Here is an 18,227-nt window from a genome sequence, read left to right as displayed (position 1 = left end):
TTTGACCTACTATCCTCTGACACCTCGGATCTCATTTTTATCACTGAAACCTGGTTCACAGCGCACAAAGCCTCCCCCCCCCCTGGATACTATCAGAGGTGGCGGAGTGGCAGTCCTCTTCAATCGTCATTTCTCTGTTCACTCGTCGAAACCCAGACATGTGCTGCCTCCTGTGAATCCCTTCTAGTAAAACTATCTCTACCACCGACCTTCACCCACAGCTTCTACAGAAACCCTCGATACGACAGACATTTCGCAAACGACCTCTGTGACTCAATAGCTACCATTCAAATAAACCACCCATCTCTTACACTCCTAGGAGACTTTAATATCTGGTTAGATATCTCCACGTCTCATCTGCTGGTTGACAGTCTTGATGCACTCAACCTCTCACCTCATACGACTGTTCCAATCCACTCAGGTGGGCACACCCTTTATTTTTTTTTGTTTAAACAATTTTATTGGTTTTCTTCAAACATACAACCAAACCTGCAGTACATATCACCATTTTCCAATTTTATACAGATCAGTCAGTGTCTACTGCATCCCCATTCCCTCCCCCCATCCGAGCCTACTCTACTTCGCGATCTGCTTCTCCATCATGCAAGGGTGTTTCCTCATCCATGTTCTCAACCGAGTCCTGGTCACTTGGCCAGTCCTGAGTGGGCCCATACAATGTAGCCACTACATGTTTCCAGGCCGTCAGGGTCTCCGCTTCCTCATCCCCTCTTGTATAGGTGGGCACACCCTTGATGCTATTTTCAGCTCCTATGATCTGGTTTACTTATCCCGTCCCAAACCACTGATCTAGACTGACCACTATGCCACCCCTTTCTCTATCCACACCCTTGCCCCTCCTCCTACAGCTCCCCTGGCCCACCACTGGGTTCTCAAATGCTGGAACAAAGTCAAGATCCTTCCAGACCTAGACAAAGCCCTGCTTCTTTGCCCCCTGCAACACCCCCCCCCGATAGAGCCTTGACCATTGACTCCTTTGACTTCTGGCTTAATGACTCACTAATACTTCTCACCCCCTTGCAAACCGCTTCCTCACGCAATGGGCCGCCCCCCATATGGTTCACGCCCCTCCTGAGGAATGGCAAAAAACAAAATAACTCTTTAATACAAATGCCGATCATCTAAATCCAATCTCAGCAGATCCATGTACGGCCTGCACCACTGTAACTACAAAACTGAAATCCGAAAAGCCAAAAAAGCCCATTACAATAAACAAATTCTCAACTGTGGCAACCGCAGCAAAGAACTCCATAAGATCATATCAGAATACGTCAAACCCACTTGCTCCTCTACCCAATCCACCCCCACACAATTACTCTGCGACTCCTTCTCCCTATACTTCTACAATACCGCTCTTGACAGGACAACATCCCTTAACACCAAACTCTCCTTCCCCCATCACTGACACCCCCTGATCCGGACACCCAATTTCCCTACCTTCGACTCATCTGCATAGACGAGTTCCTTGACCTACTATCAGCCAGCAAACCCACTGGGTCGCCCCTCAACCCCTGTCCAGCCTCTGTCCTGAAAGAAATATTCTCGTCTACCTGCACAGGAGAACATGCAAGAGCCATTCTAAATGAATCACTCACCTGTGGCATCTTCCTGATGCCTTCAAAATAGTGCATGTCAAGCCACTTCTAAAAAAGGCATCCCTTGACCTGCTTGACCCCAAGAATTACAGACCTATCTCCAACACCAGATTCCTCGCAAAACTCATTGACCGGACTGCAACTCCGCCCAATCAAGCTTCAGACCGCGACATGGAACTGAAACCACTCTGATATCAATTTGGGATGATTTCAAGGTCACTGCAGACTCTGAAGGCTGCGCAGCACTGATTCTCCTCAATCTCTCCACAGCCTTTGACACAGTTAAGCACTCAATCCTCCTTGACCGCCTTGACTCCCTAGGAATCCGTGGCACTGCTCTCAAATGGATCACTTCCTTCCTAAACAACAGGAAACAAATCAACCTCCTCTCCCCTTATGTCTGTACTGCTTGCTCGGTGAACACTGGAGTGCCCCAAGGCTCATGCCTGTCTGCTCTCCTGTTCAATCAACCTCTATATGACCACTCTACCAGGAATCATCTGCATGTACAACATCTCCAGTTACAACTACACTGACAATTGAAGCCTGTCTCCACGATATTGATCGATGGATGACAATAAACCACCTCCTTTTGAACCCTGCTAAAATTGAAATCATGTTGTGCGGCAGTACTGCCCTGCTACCACATCCGCTCCCATGGCTCCCATCCCTCGGCCCCCCTCCTGACCTCCCCTCTCTGATACAGTAGTAAACCTAGGCTGCACTATGGACTCAGGCCTGACCCTCTCCCATTAGATCAACGTGTGAAAATGCTGTCACTACCACCCCAAACCTCTCAGATGCATCTCTCCCTACCTCTCCTACCCGAACAGACTTGCTGCAGTTATGTCTATTGTGATGTTGAGACTGGACTATGCCAACTCCCTATGCCTAAGGGCCCCGGCATACCAACTCAACAACTCCAAAGAGCCCAAAACGCTGCTGCACAACTGCTTCTTGCCCTGGGTTAAAGAGACCACATCTCACCAGATCTCTGAACACATTCACTGGCTCCCAGTCGGACAAAGGCCACCTTCAAGACCCTATGCAACACCCACTGAGCAGTGCACAAGACCGGCCCATTATACCTACAGGAAAAGATAAAACCATACCGCCCACCCCGCACCCTAAGATCAAGCGCTGCCCTTCTAGTGATTCCATCCTCTAACTCTGTCAGGATCAGAGGATCCGCCTTCTCAAACTTGGCCCGAACTCTGTGGAACTCGCTCCCCCCTGTATTCGACACACCCAAGACTATAAGACATTCCACAAAGCTCTAAAAACGTGTCTCTTTCCGTAATAACAACCATGACCTTCTGAAGTGAATGCACCCTTGCGAACCGGTGACTAATGCTAAACGAGATCCCGAAGAATGTCATCACTGAATACGCTTATTAAATCGCTGTTAAACAACTGCATGCCTGAAATGCAGAATATCGATCTCCTTAGATCATAACTCCACGCAAACACTCTCCTCCCATATCAAAATGCTTACTCTCTACTCTACACCATCACACATTTGGAGTGCAGCTACACCCCTCGATCAATTTGGCCTAGCTGCTCGTATACGAACATTACCCCATGAACACCTCATCATTCTAATAATACGCAGCTATATCCCATGACAAACCGGCCTAGCTGCACACATAAGTGTCCCACAGGCCTAACGCAGCCAGAACCCAGTCTTGGTGTCCACCCACCAGACTGCACACATTCAACCGATATCAATACCAGCACACCTAATGCTAGGATGCAGCTACCATCAGGCAATTACATCAGCTGCACTCATAACTGGTGCACCCAAGCACCCTTCGACACCCTACTCTCTCAACTGACCTGGACTATGGTCACCGAGGGCGTTCAACCTACCAGTGCTTTGATGTCATACCAATGATATATAGAGTGCTATATAAATGCCAAATAACATAACATAAGATTTGTGTCATTACATTTGTGGTTGCAGGTACTTATAACTTTGCACAGTGATCCACTCATCCAGACATATTCGAATGGGGGATATTCAGCAAGCAGGGAACCGTTCAATGTTAGTGATCCCGTCACAAACTCCCAAATGATGGGATGTAGTATCAGCATTCAGTAGATATTCTGCTGCTCTTTGCTGGTGAACACTCTTTCTATAGGATTCTGTAATTTGCTCAAGAAAGAGCTCAGCCTTGGAGAGTGTAAGTTTGGGCAAGACGGGTAGTAGAAGAGATAGTCATCCGCAGCGATGGACAGACAATGGGGAGCATCTGGGGTGAGTCAAAGAAAATTACTGAAATGACCAAAAGTACTATGCAGTTTTAGATGTGGTCCCTTGCTTCTATTGTGCATATCTGCTTCCCTCTATGTGTGCATCCCCTTACATCTTTCAAAGTGTTCCGTTCCTTCCCAGAGCTAGGTTCACACTCAATAAATAGCGCTTCAAGTTACAATCAGGTACTCAAGACACAGAATTCATTGGGTAATTCATAGCAAATCGACGAGGATTCGTATCGTTGGGTATGTAGTTGCTTTGAGCTAGGTTGAGAGCAGAGGTGGATTTCTGGGCTTGTTCCTGTGAAAGGAGAGTTCCTCCTTTCTTGATGTGTTGATTACAAGCGATCTTTCAAGCGATCAAACGGGCTAGGTAGATCACTTCCAGTAAAAGCTGCCCAAACATGGGATGGATTGCCAAAGGCAGTCGGACTAGAGACCAACTATCTAGTCTTTAGGGAAGTGCTGAAGACAGCCATCTTTAAATAGCTATAGCAGATCCTCAGGATAACTAAACCAAGTTGTCTCGTCAAATACTAGGTCGTCCTTGTCTAAATGTATGTGCCCTGATGCCTGCGGGCTTCAGTGCAATATAAATAAATAATGACCAGCTCCTTACTCCTAGGGCACTGCTGGAGGACTGTCTGCATCTGTTTGTAGTTAGAGGTTTCTGGGTCTTTGTTTTATAAAGGCAGATATCAATAGTGCGGCATCCAGCAGAGTATGAAGGCTCACCAGAGCCCATACCTCATCATTACTCTTTCCCTTAGCACCCCATGTCAGATAAAAGCACCTTTTTTCCTTGGTTACATTAGGCTGAGTGGGGTCCTCATTACTCCCAAATGTCCTTCATATGGAGGGTCTGTACCTCCTTTAGTCACAAAATGCACTCAAAAGTGTCTCTCTCCTTCTCTTCCTTCAACCAACATAGCACTATGTTGCCTCCTTCCCATAACTGCTTGCTCTTGCATTGTCCTGTCAGTGCAATAGCGCCCGCCAGTGTGATTATAAGGGTCAGTAGGTTCCTAAAGCACTGACATGGCAATGCTAAGATCCAATTGCACTGAATGTACCCGTGGAAGGGGCAGTTGCTGATCAAGTCCTTTAGCACAGAGACCAAAAACCACAGGCTCCTACTCTCCACCTCTTTCAATCCCTCCTTCCGCTTCTATGCCCGGATGCCCCAGGGTTTAGGTGCTTTACAAATGTAAAAAATAAATAAATAAATGCTGTTGACTCCCAGAGTCTTATATCTTTTTCCTCTGTTTTTGACACTCTCCACACTACACTGTCGAGCTGCCCACTTGCTATCCAGTTCTGGATGAACTACCATTTCCTCCATCCGAAGGCGGGAGTCAATCGATGGCCAAATACATAGTGCCTACCCCCAGTTGCAGGGTGGCAGCAGCATGAATATAATGCTCCCCACAGCACCTCTTCTCGCCCGACAGGACCCTCTCTACCTGATCCTGCTGAAGTCAGACGCAAAGGGTGGGCTTAGTCGGCCCTCCTAACCTCTCCAGGGGTTTTATCTATGCAGCGTTGTAATAGCAAGAGGATTATAGCATGAGTTTATTCAAGGTCCATTAAGAACATTAATTTAGGGTGGAAAATGGAATGTAAAACTGACCCCTGAAAGTTGACGCCCATAAACCTGCAACACACAGCAACACACATCGTTGTCTCTTAATATTCTCCTGGAACATGCTATTGGAAAAGTCCAGCTGAAATCCTAATAAATCACATTAAGAAATGATAGCTTGTGATGGAGGCACACGAGTGGCTGTTTGCTACTCACTCAGCTCTGTTCTGAACGTCTCCTTGGCGAGTGCCCACTCGGGTCTATCTGGCTCTGCTGGTAGACGGAAGTTCTCCACCATGAGGTACATGACGCTCAGCAGCACCCTGTGAAGGGCCAAGAGGAAGCAAGCAAATTAGTGGAACGTTCCAGAGAAAAGTCGTTTGTTTGTTTCAAGGTATTCGCCAACATGGAATCGATGGCTAGCTGGAAGCAGGGGTGTGCCTCGGCGTTGTAGTTGAGAGAGTGCGAGATAGTGTAAGGTGGGCATCGATAGACTTGGGTTGGATAGGTGGGTTTGGTCAGCGATTTAGGATGGATGGTGAGTTTGGTGGATTATGGGTGTGTGTGAAGTGAGTTGGGGAGCTGGGTTTATAGTGAAGGATATCAATGGATAGAGATGTGGTTGGGATTGTCACGTTGAGTCTTGGGTCTAAATAACCCTGGCGTCAGGTATTTAGACTGAAGACTCAACGTGACTATGGTCATGGATCTTTATTGACAAAGATATTTCGGGGGCACAACTTATCATTTGGAACACACGTATCTATAAATTCATAATCATTATGTATGCGTTATTGTGGAAGGATCACAATTGAATCTTTAATACAATCGCAAGTAACCCACGTGTGATGTGACATATAAGACTCATAATGGCGCCTATGAGCCTGATATGGTCCATATGTCGATTTTGGTTGAACAATAGCCTTGAAGACGACTAAGGTCGAAACACCTGTCTGCTGACCTATTCTGAGAATAAACCTTCTATTGGAAGAACTTTTCCAAAGATATATTGAATTAATCTCCATGTCAACCATTTAGCTTTCCTGATTTCAAGAGGCAGAGCACGAGAAACCTCAATCCCAACCACATCTCTTCACTATTTATTCAAGGCCTTCTTGGGTGGACCTTGGGCAAGGGGTGACGCAGCTTGCCGCCACATATAACTTTGAGTGGTCATAGCACACTTCACTAGGATACAAACCCATACACATACTTTTATGAATGGATAGATATGGGATGAAATGATGGATTTAGGACAGATTTGGGATTAGTCGATATCTTTTGCCTTTACATTTCGCTACATGGCATTAACCCGCCCTAGGTGCTGTTTAGTGACAGGCTACTCGCGGAAGAAGCTGAGAGATGCGTGGTCGCTTAATTCAGAGCGTGTGAGGGGGACGAAACTACTGAAGAACGTCTGGGAATTAGATTGAAGTCAATCAGGCTTTTGCTGGTGCGTCCTGGGAGCTAGTCTGAGTGAGTGTTGTGAAGAGAAGGCTCCTCTTCGCACTTCACAGCATGAGAGCTTTACCAGCAAGTTGGCATTTTGACCTACCTGTGGATTTTTAGGGGACGGTGGTGAGGCTTTTCTATTAGACACACTTTTCAGGTTTTGGCACGTAGGTATCGCTTTAGTGACGCGAGTCATAAATAGTCTGTAGCTGGCTTTTTAATGTCTTACATTCCTGCCTGTCAGATGGGCAGAACATTTTAGCCACCACATTGACAGTGAAGTTAGGCATCCTGGCCGATCAGTGTGAAAGAAAAGGTGTCCTGCCACTCATCATTTTCCTTGCCTTACTCTTATTCGCGCAGGCTATCTGGTAATTTCTTATAACTTTTGGTTCTAGAGCAAGTTTCAATCTGCCCTATCTCGTCCACAACGGAGCTGGAAATGCATTTGCCAATTTAATCTTACAAAAAAACTTTCCAAGTTCTCAGAAACTATTTTAGCATTTATTAATTTGCCATATTGCTGGTATGTCAGATTTACATTCTTTTTCGTCTTGTTTTCATTTATAGATTCAGACAAACAAGCCAACCAAGGGGCAAGTTTGCTATAAAAAAAAAATACATACAAGTGCAATATGGTTGGCATAAAAAATACAATCCAAACAAAGCAACAAGTGTGTATAACAGTGTAGTGTACAAAGCCATCATTTACATTAGAAGACGGTTTTTCAGAACAAACTATCCAAAGACCACTATTAAAATTCTGGACGGAAGCTCTTAAGTACACCTTGATATGAACTCTGGAATTTAATTAATATATGTCCTTTATCTTGACCTCATAGGTGTCAATTGCCGGGCGAACATGTGACCAATTCTGGCCGATCAGGGCACACGGAGCATCCTGGTCATGAGATTGGCTGAAATGTTTGCACACCCTATGCCTGGCCCTGTGTGGTACCGACCGCTTGCTCTGCATGCTCATTCGGTGTAACGAGAGGGGGAAGGGCCATGGCAGGAACCGCAAGGACGCATTCACATGCCTTTGGTGTGCATTGTGCAAGGAGACATCACGTGAGCCTCCAGTTCGCTCCAGAACACAACATTAACATTCTTTTTTCCTGTAAGATAATACGTTTCAATACTCACCTTCACCGTGCCTGCGGTTCCCCTTGTTGAGGAGAGTCCATTTTCTGTATATCAGGTGCAGGAGCATCACAGATTGGCAATGAGGACAGGATTAATTCCCCCGCCCAAAGAAGCCAGACATGAGGGGGCCATGCCATTCCCACCATTGCTTCAATCACCAGGACAACTGTCCATTCAATGGAACAAGTGGCTACAGCTGTTTACAACACATGTGAATGCCATAGGAGGTACTGTGTTTACCCTAAAGGAAGAAAGACGTGCTTCTAAACGCACTGGGAGTAGAGGGTGTGTTAAATAATAAGTAAAAAGGCCTATCTGTCCCTAATCGTATTGTGTTTGTCCTACCTAACACTAAACTAACTAGGGCACTCATCAGTGAGGTTGTCCAAAGTAACAGTCTGTCCTCCATGCCAAACTACCCTATTCTGTCCCTACCACCATTCAAAAAGTCTCAAAAGAGGTCCAGGAGAATGACTCGCTTCTCCTGGACAGGCTCCCATAGCCTCAACCAGTCTCTCTTGGGATGGCTTCTGGTGATATTCTGAATAAGTTCCTTTAGTTCTTCAAAGGCACCCTTGTCCCCCGGGTCTTTCCCTTTTCTACTATTGGTACAGTTCCTTGTTTCAATAACCAATGACTCTGAGCTTTCCTTTCCTCCAGGTCTGGCCATTTCTCTGTGTTGTTTCCCAACTCCTGGTAGGCCAGGGTCCTTCCCTGGCCTGTTCCTTTAGTTTCACAAATAGTCCTTCTGTTATACAGGGACAATTGGCCCCTTTTCACTCCTTTCTTTTTCTCCAACTTTCTTTTAGCTTTAACCAAGTATCACTGTCTTCTTGGTGTTTTCCCCTCTCTTTCCACATTTCTTTTCATATTAATTTTGATTGCTATTTTTCACACAACAAACCTCCCCCCAAGCCCAAGCCCAAACCCACCCCCCACAATTACCCCCTCCCATACCCAAACCAGGTTCAATGTGATCCTCTCTGTCAGTCTGTAAGGGTGTATAATTCCTTCCTTCCGATTTCGGTCCTCTTTGTTCATCGTAGAGACCCCTCTCCACTTCCTATATGGGGGGCTCCTCAGACAAATTCAAAGAGCTGCACATTCCTAGGGCACCTCGCTCTCCCGAGTCTTTCAATAGGAATCTTACCACCAGCCCCAGTCCGCAATGAATTTCATGTGCTCTCCCCTGATCTCGTATGTTACTTTTTCCATTGTGGCCAAGGACCACATTTTGCCCATCCATTCGTGTTCTGTGGGTGCTTCTTTCGCTTTCATTTTCGCGCTAACAGTAGGGCTCCTGACATTAGCAAAATTACATAGAGTTTATGCTGGGCCTTTGCGGCCTGTTTTCCTGGTTCTCCGTCCATGCCCAGTATAAACAGACCCATATTCGTCTTTTTCTCTGTTCCCAGTATGCCTTTTATTGCTTCTTGGATCGTGTCGCAGAATTTTTCTATAACTGGGCAGCGCCACCAAAAGTGTCCCCAGGTTCCCTCTGCCCCGCACCCCCTCCAGCATTGCCTTGAGGCTGTTCGGTATATTTTTGACAGTCTACTGGGGTTAAGAGCCAGACTGGGGATATTCTTCCATAGGTTGGGCCACTGCTCTATTTCAATCTCTTGCTCCGTTTCCTTTTCCTAGTTGAGCATGAACTTTCTCGCCCCTGCATCTTCCCCTTCTTTAATCAGTTTGTACAGGTCCCCAACCAAGTGCTTATACCCAGAGATAGTAGTCACACATTTTTCAAAGGGGGTTAGCTGTCGCGTAGCTGCCTTCCTGTGTCTAGTATTTAGGGCCCAGCTGAGCATACTGGAACCTTTTGTCCTCCCCAGTCCGAAGTGGCTTTTACACTGAATGAATGTTTTTATCTCTCCCCCTCCGTATAGATCCCATAACTTACCGCAGCCCCCGTCCTGCCATTTCTCAAACCTCTTCCCCTCTCATCCTGGTGTGCATTGTGGGTTCCTGAAAATCGGAGTGAGTGGCGAGGGGAACGTGGTTTTATTAGTTTGTCCCATGGATTTCCAACTAGGGCTTCAATGGAACTACAGTACATGTTGTGTGGTCTATCCTCCCGGGGTAGCCATAGTACCGATTCTAAGTTTGGACCCACCACTGCTTTGTCAATTTCCCTCCATCTCTTCCCTCTATTTTCTTTCAACCAGTCCCTCACCACTCTGATTTGGGCTGCGTGGTAATACGCTATAGGGTGTGATTCCCCATACTCCCTTTATTATTCCTAGGTTGAAGCATCAGTTTGTATGGGATTCTTGGCTTCTTCTGTTCCCAGACGAAAGCCTGTGTATGTTTTTGAAAAGCTCTAGAGAAGGCCATTGGTACTTTTGTTGGGATTGCCATATACACATATAGTAGCTTCGGCTGTACCACAATTTTTATGGCATTTATCCTACCTTGCCAGGATATAGAGAGTGGGCGCCACCTGGTTGGCATATTTTTTATGGTTTCCAAAAGGGGGGGGATAGTTAGCTTCAAAAAGTTGGTCTGTGATTTTTGTAAGGTATATTCCCAGGTATTTCAATGTATTCTTAGATCATGCGTACAGTGACCAGGATTTTCCCTCCCTTTCCCTCTCCGGTGTCATCTGTAAGGATAGGACCTCCGATTTGCTCTTATTTATTTTCATCCCAGCTACCTCTCCGAATGGAGTCAGCTCCTTATCTACTGCTTTCAGTGATATCCCCGGGGTTAGTTATCGTCAGCAACATCATGTCTGCGAATGCAGCAACCTTGCGCACTTTCCCACCAAATGGGACCCCCTCGATTTCTTGGTTGGACCTAATTCTACTCAGGATAGGCTCTAGGTGTATGGCATACAATAGCGGGGATAGCAGGCATCCCTGTTTTGTGCCACTTGAAACTTTTATTGGGTCAGATAGTTCCCCATTTATAAGTAAGCGCAGGGATGGTGTTCTGTAGTTAGCTGCAATCTTTGATATAAAAGGCTTTTTCTGCATCCAGCGCTACCACTACAGCTGCAGAACACTTTTTATTCACCTTCTCTATGATGTGGGCAATTCTCCTGGTATTATCATGAGTTTACCTTCCTTGTATGAATCCCGCTTGGTCGGGGTCTATCAGCCCGGGGTGTAGAGATTCTAACTGAGTAGCCAAGACCTTATTATATATCTTGGTGTCTATGTCGATAAGTGTGATCGGCCTCTATGAGCCACATAGTGCCTGATCCTTCCCCGGTTTTGGAAAAAGTATCACTATTGCTTCTTCCATTGAGGTTATTCCCCCTCCTCCCCAAATCGGTTGTACAGTGTTACCAAACGCGGGGCCAATATCTCCTTATATGATATATAAAATTCGCCCGAGAAGCTGGCGGGTTCCGGGGCTTTATTGATGGGAAATGCGACTATCGCACTGATCATCTCCTCTCTGGTTATTTCCTTCTCTAGCTCTTCCGTTTCTTGGGCCGTAATCTTGGGCAGTGAGCAGTTATCCAAACATTCCTCCTGTGCTCTCCCAACCGGGTTCTCTGATGTATACACCTTCCCGTAAAAATCTGTAAATTCCCCCTTAATAGACCCATTGTCTGGTCGGTCCTCCCACTCTGCCGGTTTTTATTTTTAGGATGGTTCTCTCCTTTTCCTCCATTCTAAGCATTCTCGCCATTAGTCTGTCTGCTTTATTTCCTTTAGTATAACATTTCTGTTGGAGATGCAGTAAGGCCCTCTCCGCCCTGCTTGTTAATAGTGTATCTAGCTGACCGTTCACCGCCCTGTGTTCTTAACGAACTTCTCCTAATGGCTTAGTCGCCATTTGGAGTGTGAGAGTCTTTAATTGGTCTTTCAGGTCCCTCTCTAGAAGCCTGATCCCTCTCTCCTGTCTTATTTGTACCGCTATAATCTTACCCTGTATCGTGGCGTTAAATGCGTCCCAAATTGTTTGTGGGTCCACTCTCTGGGTCTTGTTTAATTGGAAGTACTGATTAATTTCTTCCTTCAACTCATCCCTCAGAATTTGATCCCTAAAGATGTGTGCCGTATACCTCCATTTCCACAGGCCTTCTGGCTGGCTTGGTAGTATAAGTGGCATGGTGATAGGAGCATGGTCTGATATGGTGATGGCCCCTGCCTTGGATTAAGGCGCTATATAAATACAGTAAATACAAATACTTCCACCACTCTCCCCAACAGGGTATGTGACACCCATATATAATCTATCCTCAATGCCGTTCTATGCACGTGGGAGTAAAAGGTGTACCCCCTTGCCTCCCCTCTCATTTCCTTCCATGTGTCCACTAGCCCTAGATTATCCATCTTCCCCTTCAGTTCCTTCAGTGGCTTATTCTCTGTGTGATATACTCTAGCACTTCTATCCCTCTCCGGGTCCCAAGCGAGATTGAAGTCTCCTGCTACAATTATGTGTCCTTTGGCAAACCCTTCTAATGTATGCACCATTTTTTGTATATAATGGTATTGCCCCGTGTTCGGGGCATACAGCGATACTACCGTTAGGGTCTCACCCCCACTCCCCACCCAGGCACGTTATTACAATGTACCTATTGTTGCTGTCTTTGCTTAAGTCCATTATTTTAAGCTCCAAGTTGTTTTTCTATGCTATTAGCATGCCCACACTCTTTCTTGAGTTGTTTGCCTGCTGAATTTGGTTGTACTCCCTTAGTCTAAGTCTATGTTTGTCCTTTTCTTGTATATGGGTCTCCTGCAAGGCTATTATATCTGGGGTCTATCCTTGCTAGGTAGTGGTCCAATTTGTTCCTTTTAACTGGTGAGTTTAACCCCTTGATATTCATCGAGGTAACTTTTAGCACTCTATCCTTAGCCATTGTTTAGCGAAAGACTAATTACCTTCCCACCTTGGGCGGGTTCAATACCCCTCTCTAACCTTCATTCTGAACCTTGTTTCCCCCTTTCTCCCCTCCCTCTCTCACCCAGTTTGTCCCACCCTGGGATGACTCAACTGGCCTCTAGCCCTTCCAGACTCTCCTGCTCAGGTGTTTAGCCCATTTCCTCCCCCAGTGTGCCTTTCTGCGGGCCCCCCCGACCCATGTGTTACCTCCAAAATATCCCCCCTGACCCCAACCACTTGTAGCACCTGAATGCATATACACCCATCCCCAGGAGCTCTTACTTTTCCCTTGTCATTGTGGCTACCTTTGCTTATGGGGGCTCTTTTCCGTGGGTTCCGCATCCTGCGGTGTATCCTTTTCTGGGATTCTCGGGCCTTGTGGTCCAAGCTTTTTCCTTGCCTTCTTCCTCGACTCCAGGGTAGACCATTCCCATGCCTACCGTTTCGGGTGCTCCTTCTCCGGGCCCTGCTCCTCTGTGCATGTCGGTTCAATCTCAATTCCCAGTATGTCTGCACCTTCTTCAACCGTGGTGATTCTCCTCTGTCTTTTATCAACCTCCAACAGGAGCCCGAATGGGAATGTCCATTTGTATCGTATGCTGTGTTTCACCAGTTCTTGTATTACCGGGCTCATCTGCCTTCTTTTAGTTAGTGTTAATCGGGAGATATCATGGTACAGTTGCACCGCTGTACCATTGTATTTAAACTCATTAGCCTATCTGGCCGTCATTAGAATTTTCTCCTTCTGTTTGTACTCGTGCAGTGCCATCAGAACGTCCCTAGGTCTGGCTCCCGGCTCACTGTGCTTTGGTCCCACTCTATGCACTCTGTCCACCAGAATTTCTTCCGGATTTGGTAGGTCTATCAGGGAAGCAAATATTTGTTGAATTGCTTGTTGTAAGTCTGCATCTCCCACTTTCTCTGGAAGTGTCTTTATCTGGATGTTTGCTCTTCGTGACCTATTTTCAAGGTCTTCAGTCTGTAGTTATAAATTGTGGGTAGAACTAGCAAGGTGCTCCATCATTTCCTCCATTTTGCGATTATCCTCCGCCAGCTCCTGTAGGGCCCTTTCGTTGGTACCCACTCTTGCCTGTAGACCTTGTAGTTCACTTTTTATCTCAGTTAGCACTCCCGACAGGTCCGCCTTCATCTTTTCTAGTTGCGTTTGCATCATGTTTGCCATTCTATCTCCGAAGTTCTGGAAGCATTGTTCCATGAATTTTTGAGTGACCACCTAATCGTCATGGGCCTCTTCTTGGGAAGATTCCTCCTCATTCCTGTCCGCTCCGATGTTACAATCCTGCATGGAACCTCCCTCCTTCCTCCATATTTTCTGAATTGTATCCTCACAGCTCTTCTTGTTTCCTTTCACCTAGCTCTGGGGGACTTTTCACCTGCTTTTCGACATCCCGTTTCTTCTCTGATGCACTCCGGCCGCATGTTTATTCTTTCTCTTCCTCTGGTGCCGACCTGCTCCCGCCTCTTCACTCCTGCAGCAGCTCTGCCCTTATCCAACAACGCAGAAGAGTCGGGTGTCTCTTCCCCCCTTCTTCTTTTGCACTTCAGATTGTGTACCCCTGCACAGCTTTTATCTCCAACTGCCTTTACCCTCTTGGGGCCGCTTGGATCCGTCTCCTTGGGTCCCCTCGCTTTTGTGAGGACCACTTCTCCTTGTTGATTTGTTGTGGTGTGGTTTTGGGGTGTCCCCAGGGTTTGGGGGACTTACTTTCCTAATTGCCTATTTCCAACAGGTTTTTGCTGCTTTCTTGCCCCTCTGTGCCTCTGCTTATGAGGGTCTGTTGCCCCGGTATGGGGCTGTCGCACTTGGCCCTGAGGGGTGGGCCTTCCCTCTTGTGGGGCCTGTTGATGCCCATGTGCAGTTCCTGCTGCCTTCCTTAGGGGTTGTGGATGGCTTGAGCTCCCCTGGTATATCCCCTATATGTCTTTTTATGATGCCCTCCGGCTCCCTCCTGCTGAATTCCCTGTATTTCCAATGTTCTGGCGGGGTTCTGGGATCGGCGTGGTTGTCTTACCCCCTCTTGTGCTTGCTTATGATCCCTCTGTGGCCGATCTTGCTGCGATGCCTGGTGCACTGGTAGTGGTGGAGTTGGGGGCTGGCTGCCCTTCCAGGCCGTCCCTTGCCGTGCACTCACTTGCCTGCTCTTCTTCTCTACAGCTTCCCGGCGCTTTCAGGCTTACACCTTCCTCACTTGTCCCATGCCGTGGTCTTCTTCTGTCCTCAGCAAAACACATCTGTGTTTAGTTTATCTGCAACAAAGCTTCTCAGTCATGCAGTGGCCTTCGGAGGTAAAGGTTATCAGAAAGACACAAGGATAGAGCGATTTTCTTACTACCTACTTGGTGAATAGTACTAGAAAGCACGGATGTGCCGCTTATCTAAAACACGTTTAATATCCCACAGATTTACTGAGTGAACCTAGGGTTACTTAAGGTTAAAAAAGAAAAGAAACCCAACCTTAACAAGTGGCACTTATAAGTAGCAACACCTATTGGGAAATACAAGAAGACAAAACACTCCTCACTCTCTGTTCTCAAATGTTTCTTAACAGGGAGTTTGACAAGTTGTGAGTTGCTCAAAATAAAGGTGTGCAAGCTTTGTCCTCCTATATGTAGCAACCACCGTCAATTTTCTTCTTTTTTAACCTTAAGTAACCCTAGGTTCACTCAGTAAATCTATGGGATATTAAACTGTTTTGTACCCACAAGAGATATCTGACTAGACGCGATAGGAGTTCTTTTTTAACCTTTTTTTCCCATGCGTATCCATGCATGTGAGACAGTGGCCTAGGACGGACCAGGTTGAGTACTCATTTTGAGCTGTAACCCTCTAGAAAACTATTGTTATAAAGATCTTTCTTTTCTTTTGCTGTCTCCTTTTAGATAAGCCTACTATCAGCGCTTTCTAGTACTAGTCACCAAGTAGGCAGTTTTAGTAAGACAATCTCTCTGTCCTTGTGTCTTTCTGATAACCTTTACCTCCGAAGGCTACTGTATGACTGAAGCTTTGTTGCAGCTAAACTAAACACAGATGTGTTTTGCCTATTTTTGTGTTAAAAACCACTGATGAGTTAGGGCCAAACCCTGTTCATTCAAAGTCTGTGCCCCCCTGTTTTTCTCGTCTTCTCCTGTCCTCCCCTTAACTTGCTTGGTCTAGCTCCAGCTCTGTGGGGTCCGTCTCGCACCCTTCTACTCCTGGCGTTATTTGCTCCTTGTTGTTCCTCACCCGCTGCTCCTCGGACGCTGCCGTCTCTTCTTCCCATTGCTCCTCAGCGGGTTGGTGATGCTCTCCTTCCCTTTGTTTCAGTGTGCGGGACCTCTGCGGGGGCAGTCCCGGTGCTGGTAACTTCTCACTGAGATGCATCCTCCCACCTTCTTAGTGTCGGCGGTGGGGGTCGGGGTCGCTTCTCCCCCGGTCCTCTTCCTTGACTTGGTCCCTCCTCTCGTGGGGTGTCCGGGACCCCGCTGGAACCTCTGGTTTGCTTTTCCTTTGCCGTCCCCGGCTGCGGTGACTTTTCCAGACCGGCTGCTGGTGGCTTCGCGCACCCTTCTGCCCTCTTTTCCCTAGTTCAGCCCTCGGTGCTCTCTGCTTGTGGCTGCATCTGCTCCTGGTGGGCCGCCGATCCGGGTTCCGCTTAACTGCATCCTTTGCTGTTGCCGCTCCTTCCTGGTTCACCAAATAGCACTCCAGTACTTTTCCACGGCGAACTTTGCCTGGGCAGGGGGTTTCAGCAGTTAATTTTGGTGGAGGGGGAGTGGAGCACGCTGTTTCACTGTGTCTCCACGGTGGCGGCTATCTTGGAACCGACCTCTTTCAAATTTTTCCTTATACTGGGACGAGTGTGACGGTTTTATTGGTAATCTTCACTAGCTTGCCATCCTTCACTTATACTGGGACCGGTAGGATTGGTCCCTTGGTACTCTTCATCAGCTTTTTGCCCCTTCCCCCACCCGGGTCTCCTGCCATTTCCATTACCTCTATTGTACTGGGCTGGCATCACCGGTTCTTCTCACGGGGTCAGGTTTGTCTGACTAACACAACCTGCATGGGCTTCCATTCCTTCCTCCTTCAGCCTGCGGCTCTGTGGAGCCCGTCCTGGTACATTCTCGGCATTGTTAGAGGACCACACGGTCCATCCTCTTTGGGTCACGCCACTGCCTCCAGGTCTTCTTCCGCCACTGTCTCCTCTGTGCTTCTTTCTTCTCCAGGTCCTGAGCATCTGTACGACAAACTACTGCTCTGTGTACTTCTACTGCTTTCTCTACCTTGGTTCAAACTTGCCGGATTTTGAAGAAGAGAACACCCTTCATTGTTCCTTTCTAGGTTTTTATGAAGAAGCGTTGGGCCCTCCCCAGCATAGGCACAAAGTCCATTGTTTCTTTCCAGGGCGTATTTGTTATGTCTTGTTTTATCTCCTCCTTCTCAGTGTGTTTGGTTGCCAACCACTGAATACTCTTCAAGGTTCTTCTAATCTTCTTCTTCACAGTATGAGTGGTAGCTGAAAGTTGGTTAGTGATAAAATTGCAGTAGCAAATAGTGACTGGTTTGGAGGGAAGGTTTTTGTTCTTTGATGTTCTGTTATCTCCTTGGAAAAGGTTATGGGGTGTTCCTGGACAGAACAGGAGTCCCTATCCCCAAGAGGGGAGTCTCTCCCTATGAAGTCCTGCTTATCGCCACCGCCAGGGGGAATGTTGCGTAGCAGGCTCACCTCCCTGGCTTCACAGAAAAGGGCACCCCTCTGGCCAGATCCTGTGAATCGTCACAAGAACCAGAGGAAGTATGCAAGCTTAAACAAGGTGCCCTTACCTGATGAATTAGAGGACAATACAGTATATGAAGCAGTGAGGATGTTATTTGAACAAAGGAAATGTTGCTCTCTGCAAGGTCAGATTCTACTCACAACCCAATAGCTCAATAAGCTCAATGAGTCCAAAGGTGACTATGTGGTCAAGCTCAAGGAGATGTCCTTATACTGCAACTTTGGTGACAGAGCGGAAGAGGTCACAAGAGACATGCTCTTGGTTCATAAACACAACAAGAAAACACAGGAGAAGTAGATTCAAGAGAAGCATATCTCATTAGACAAGGCAATTCAGATATCCAGGGCATGTATAGTAATGTCCCTGATACGGAAACATCACATATAACCTTGACAGATTTTGGTGATCCAATTAATATCTAGGGCACAGCTTCAGAAATATATAAGAGAGGGCCACAAGTATAAGAACAGTGCCAAACCAGAGCAGAGAAAGAAACAGTATTCAAATAGAAGCTATTGTCTCATCAATGTGGCAATGACCAACACTTTGCCAATGACCAT

General features: G+C 46.8%; 1 protein-coding gene across 6 annotated transcripts in view; it reads right to left on the bottom strand.

The window, feature by feature from the left end:
* STRIP2 (striatin interacting protein 2) overlaps positions 1-18,227 on the bottom strand; it is a 335,180-nt gene that overhangs the window by 189,042 nt on the left and 127,911 nt on the right. For all 6 annotated transcript variants that reach the window (XM_069629588.1, XM_069629586.1, XM_069629584.1 and 3 more), the window contains one exon: positions 5,668-5,774. In XM_069629588.1, coding sequence (XP_069485689.1) covers positions 5,668-5,774 — 107 coding nt within the window. The remainder of the gene's footprint in view (positions 1-5,667; positions 5,775-18,227) is intronic.

The sequence above is a fragment of the Ambystoma mexicanum genome, chromosome 12 (genome assembly GCF_040938575.1).
Source record: "Ambystoma mexicanum isolate Mex_15411 chromosome 12, UKY_AmexF1_1, whole genome shotgun sequence".
Lineage (NCBI taxonomy): Eukaryota > Metazoa > Chordata > Amphibia > Caudata > Ambystomatidae > Ambystoma > Ambystoma mexicanum.
This window is presented reverse-complemented; position numbering and strand designations above follow the sequence as displayed.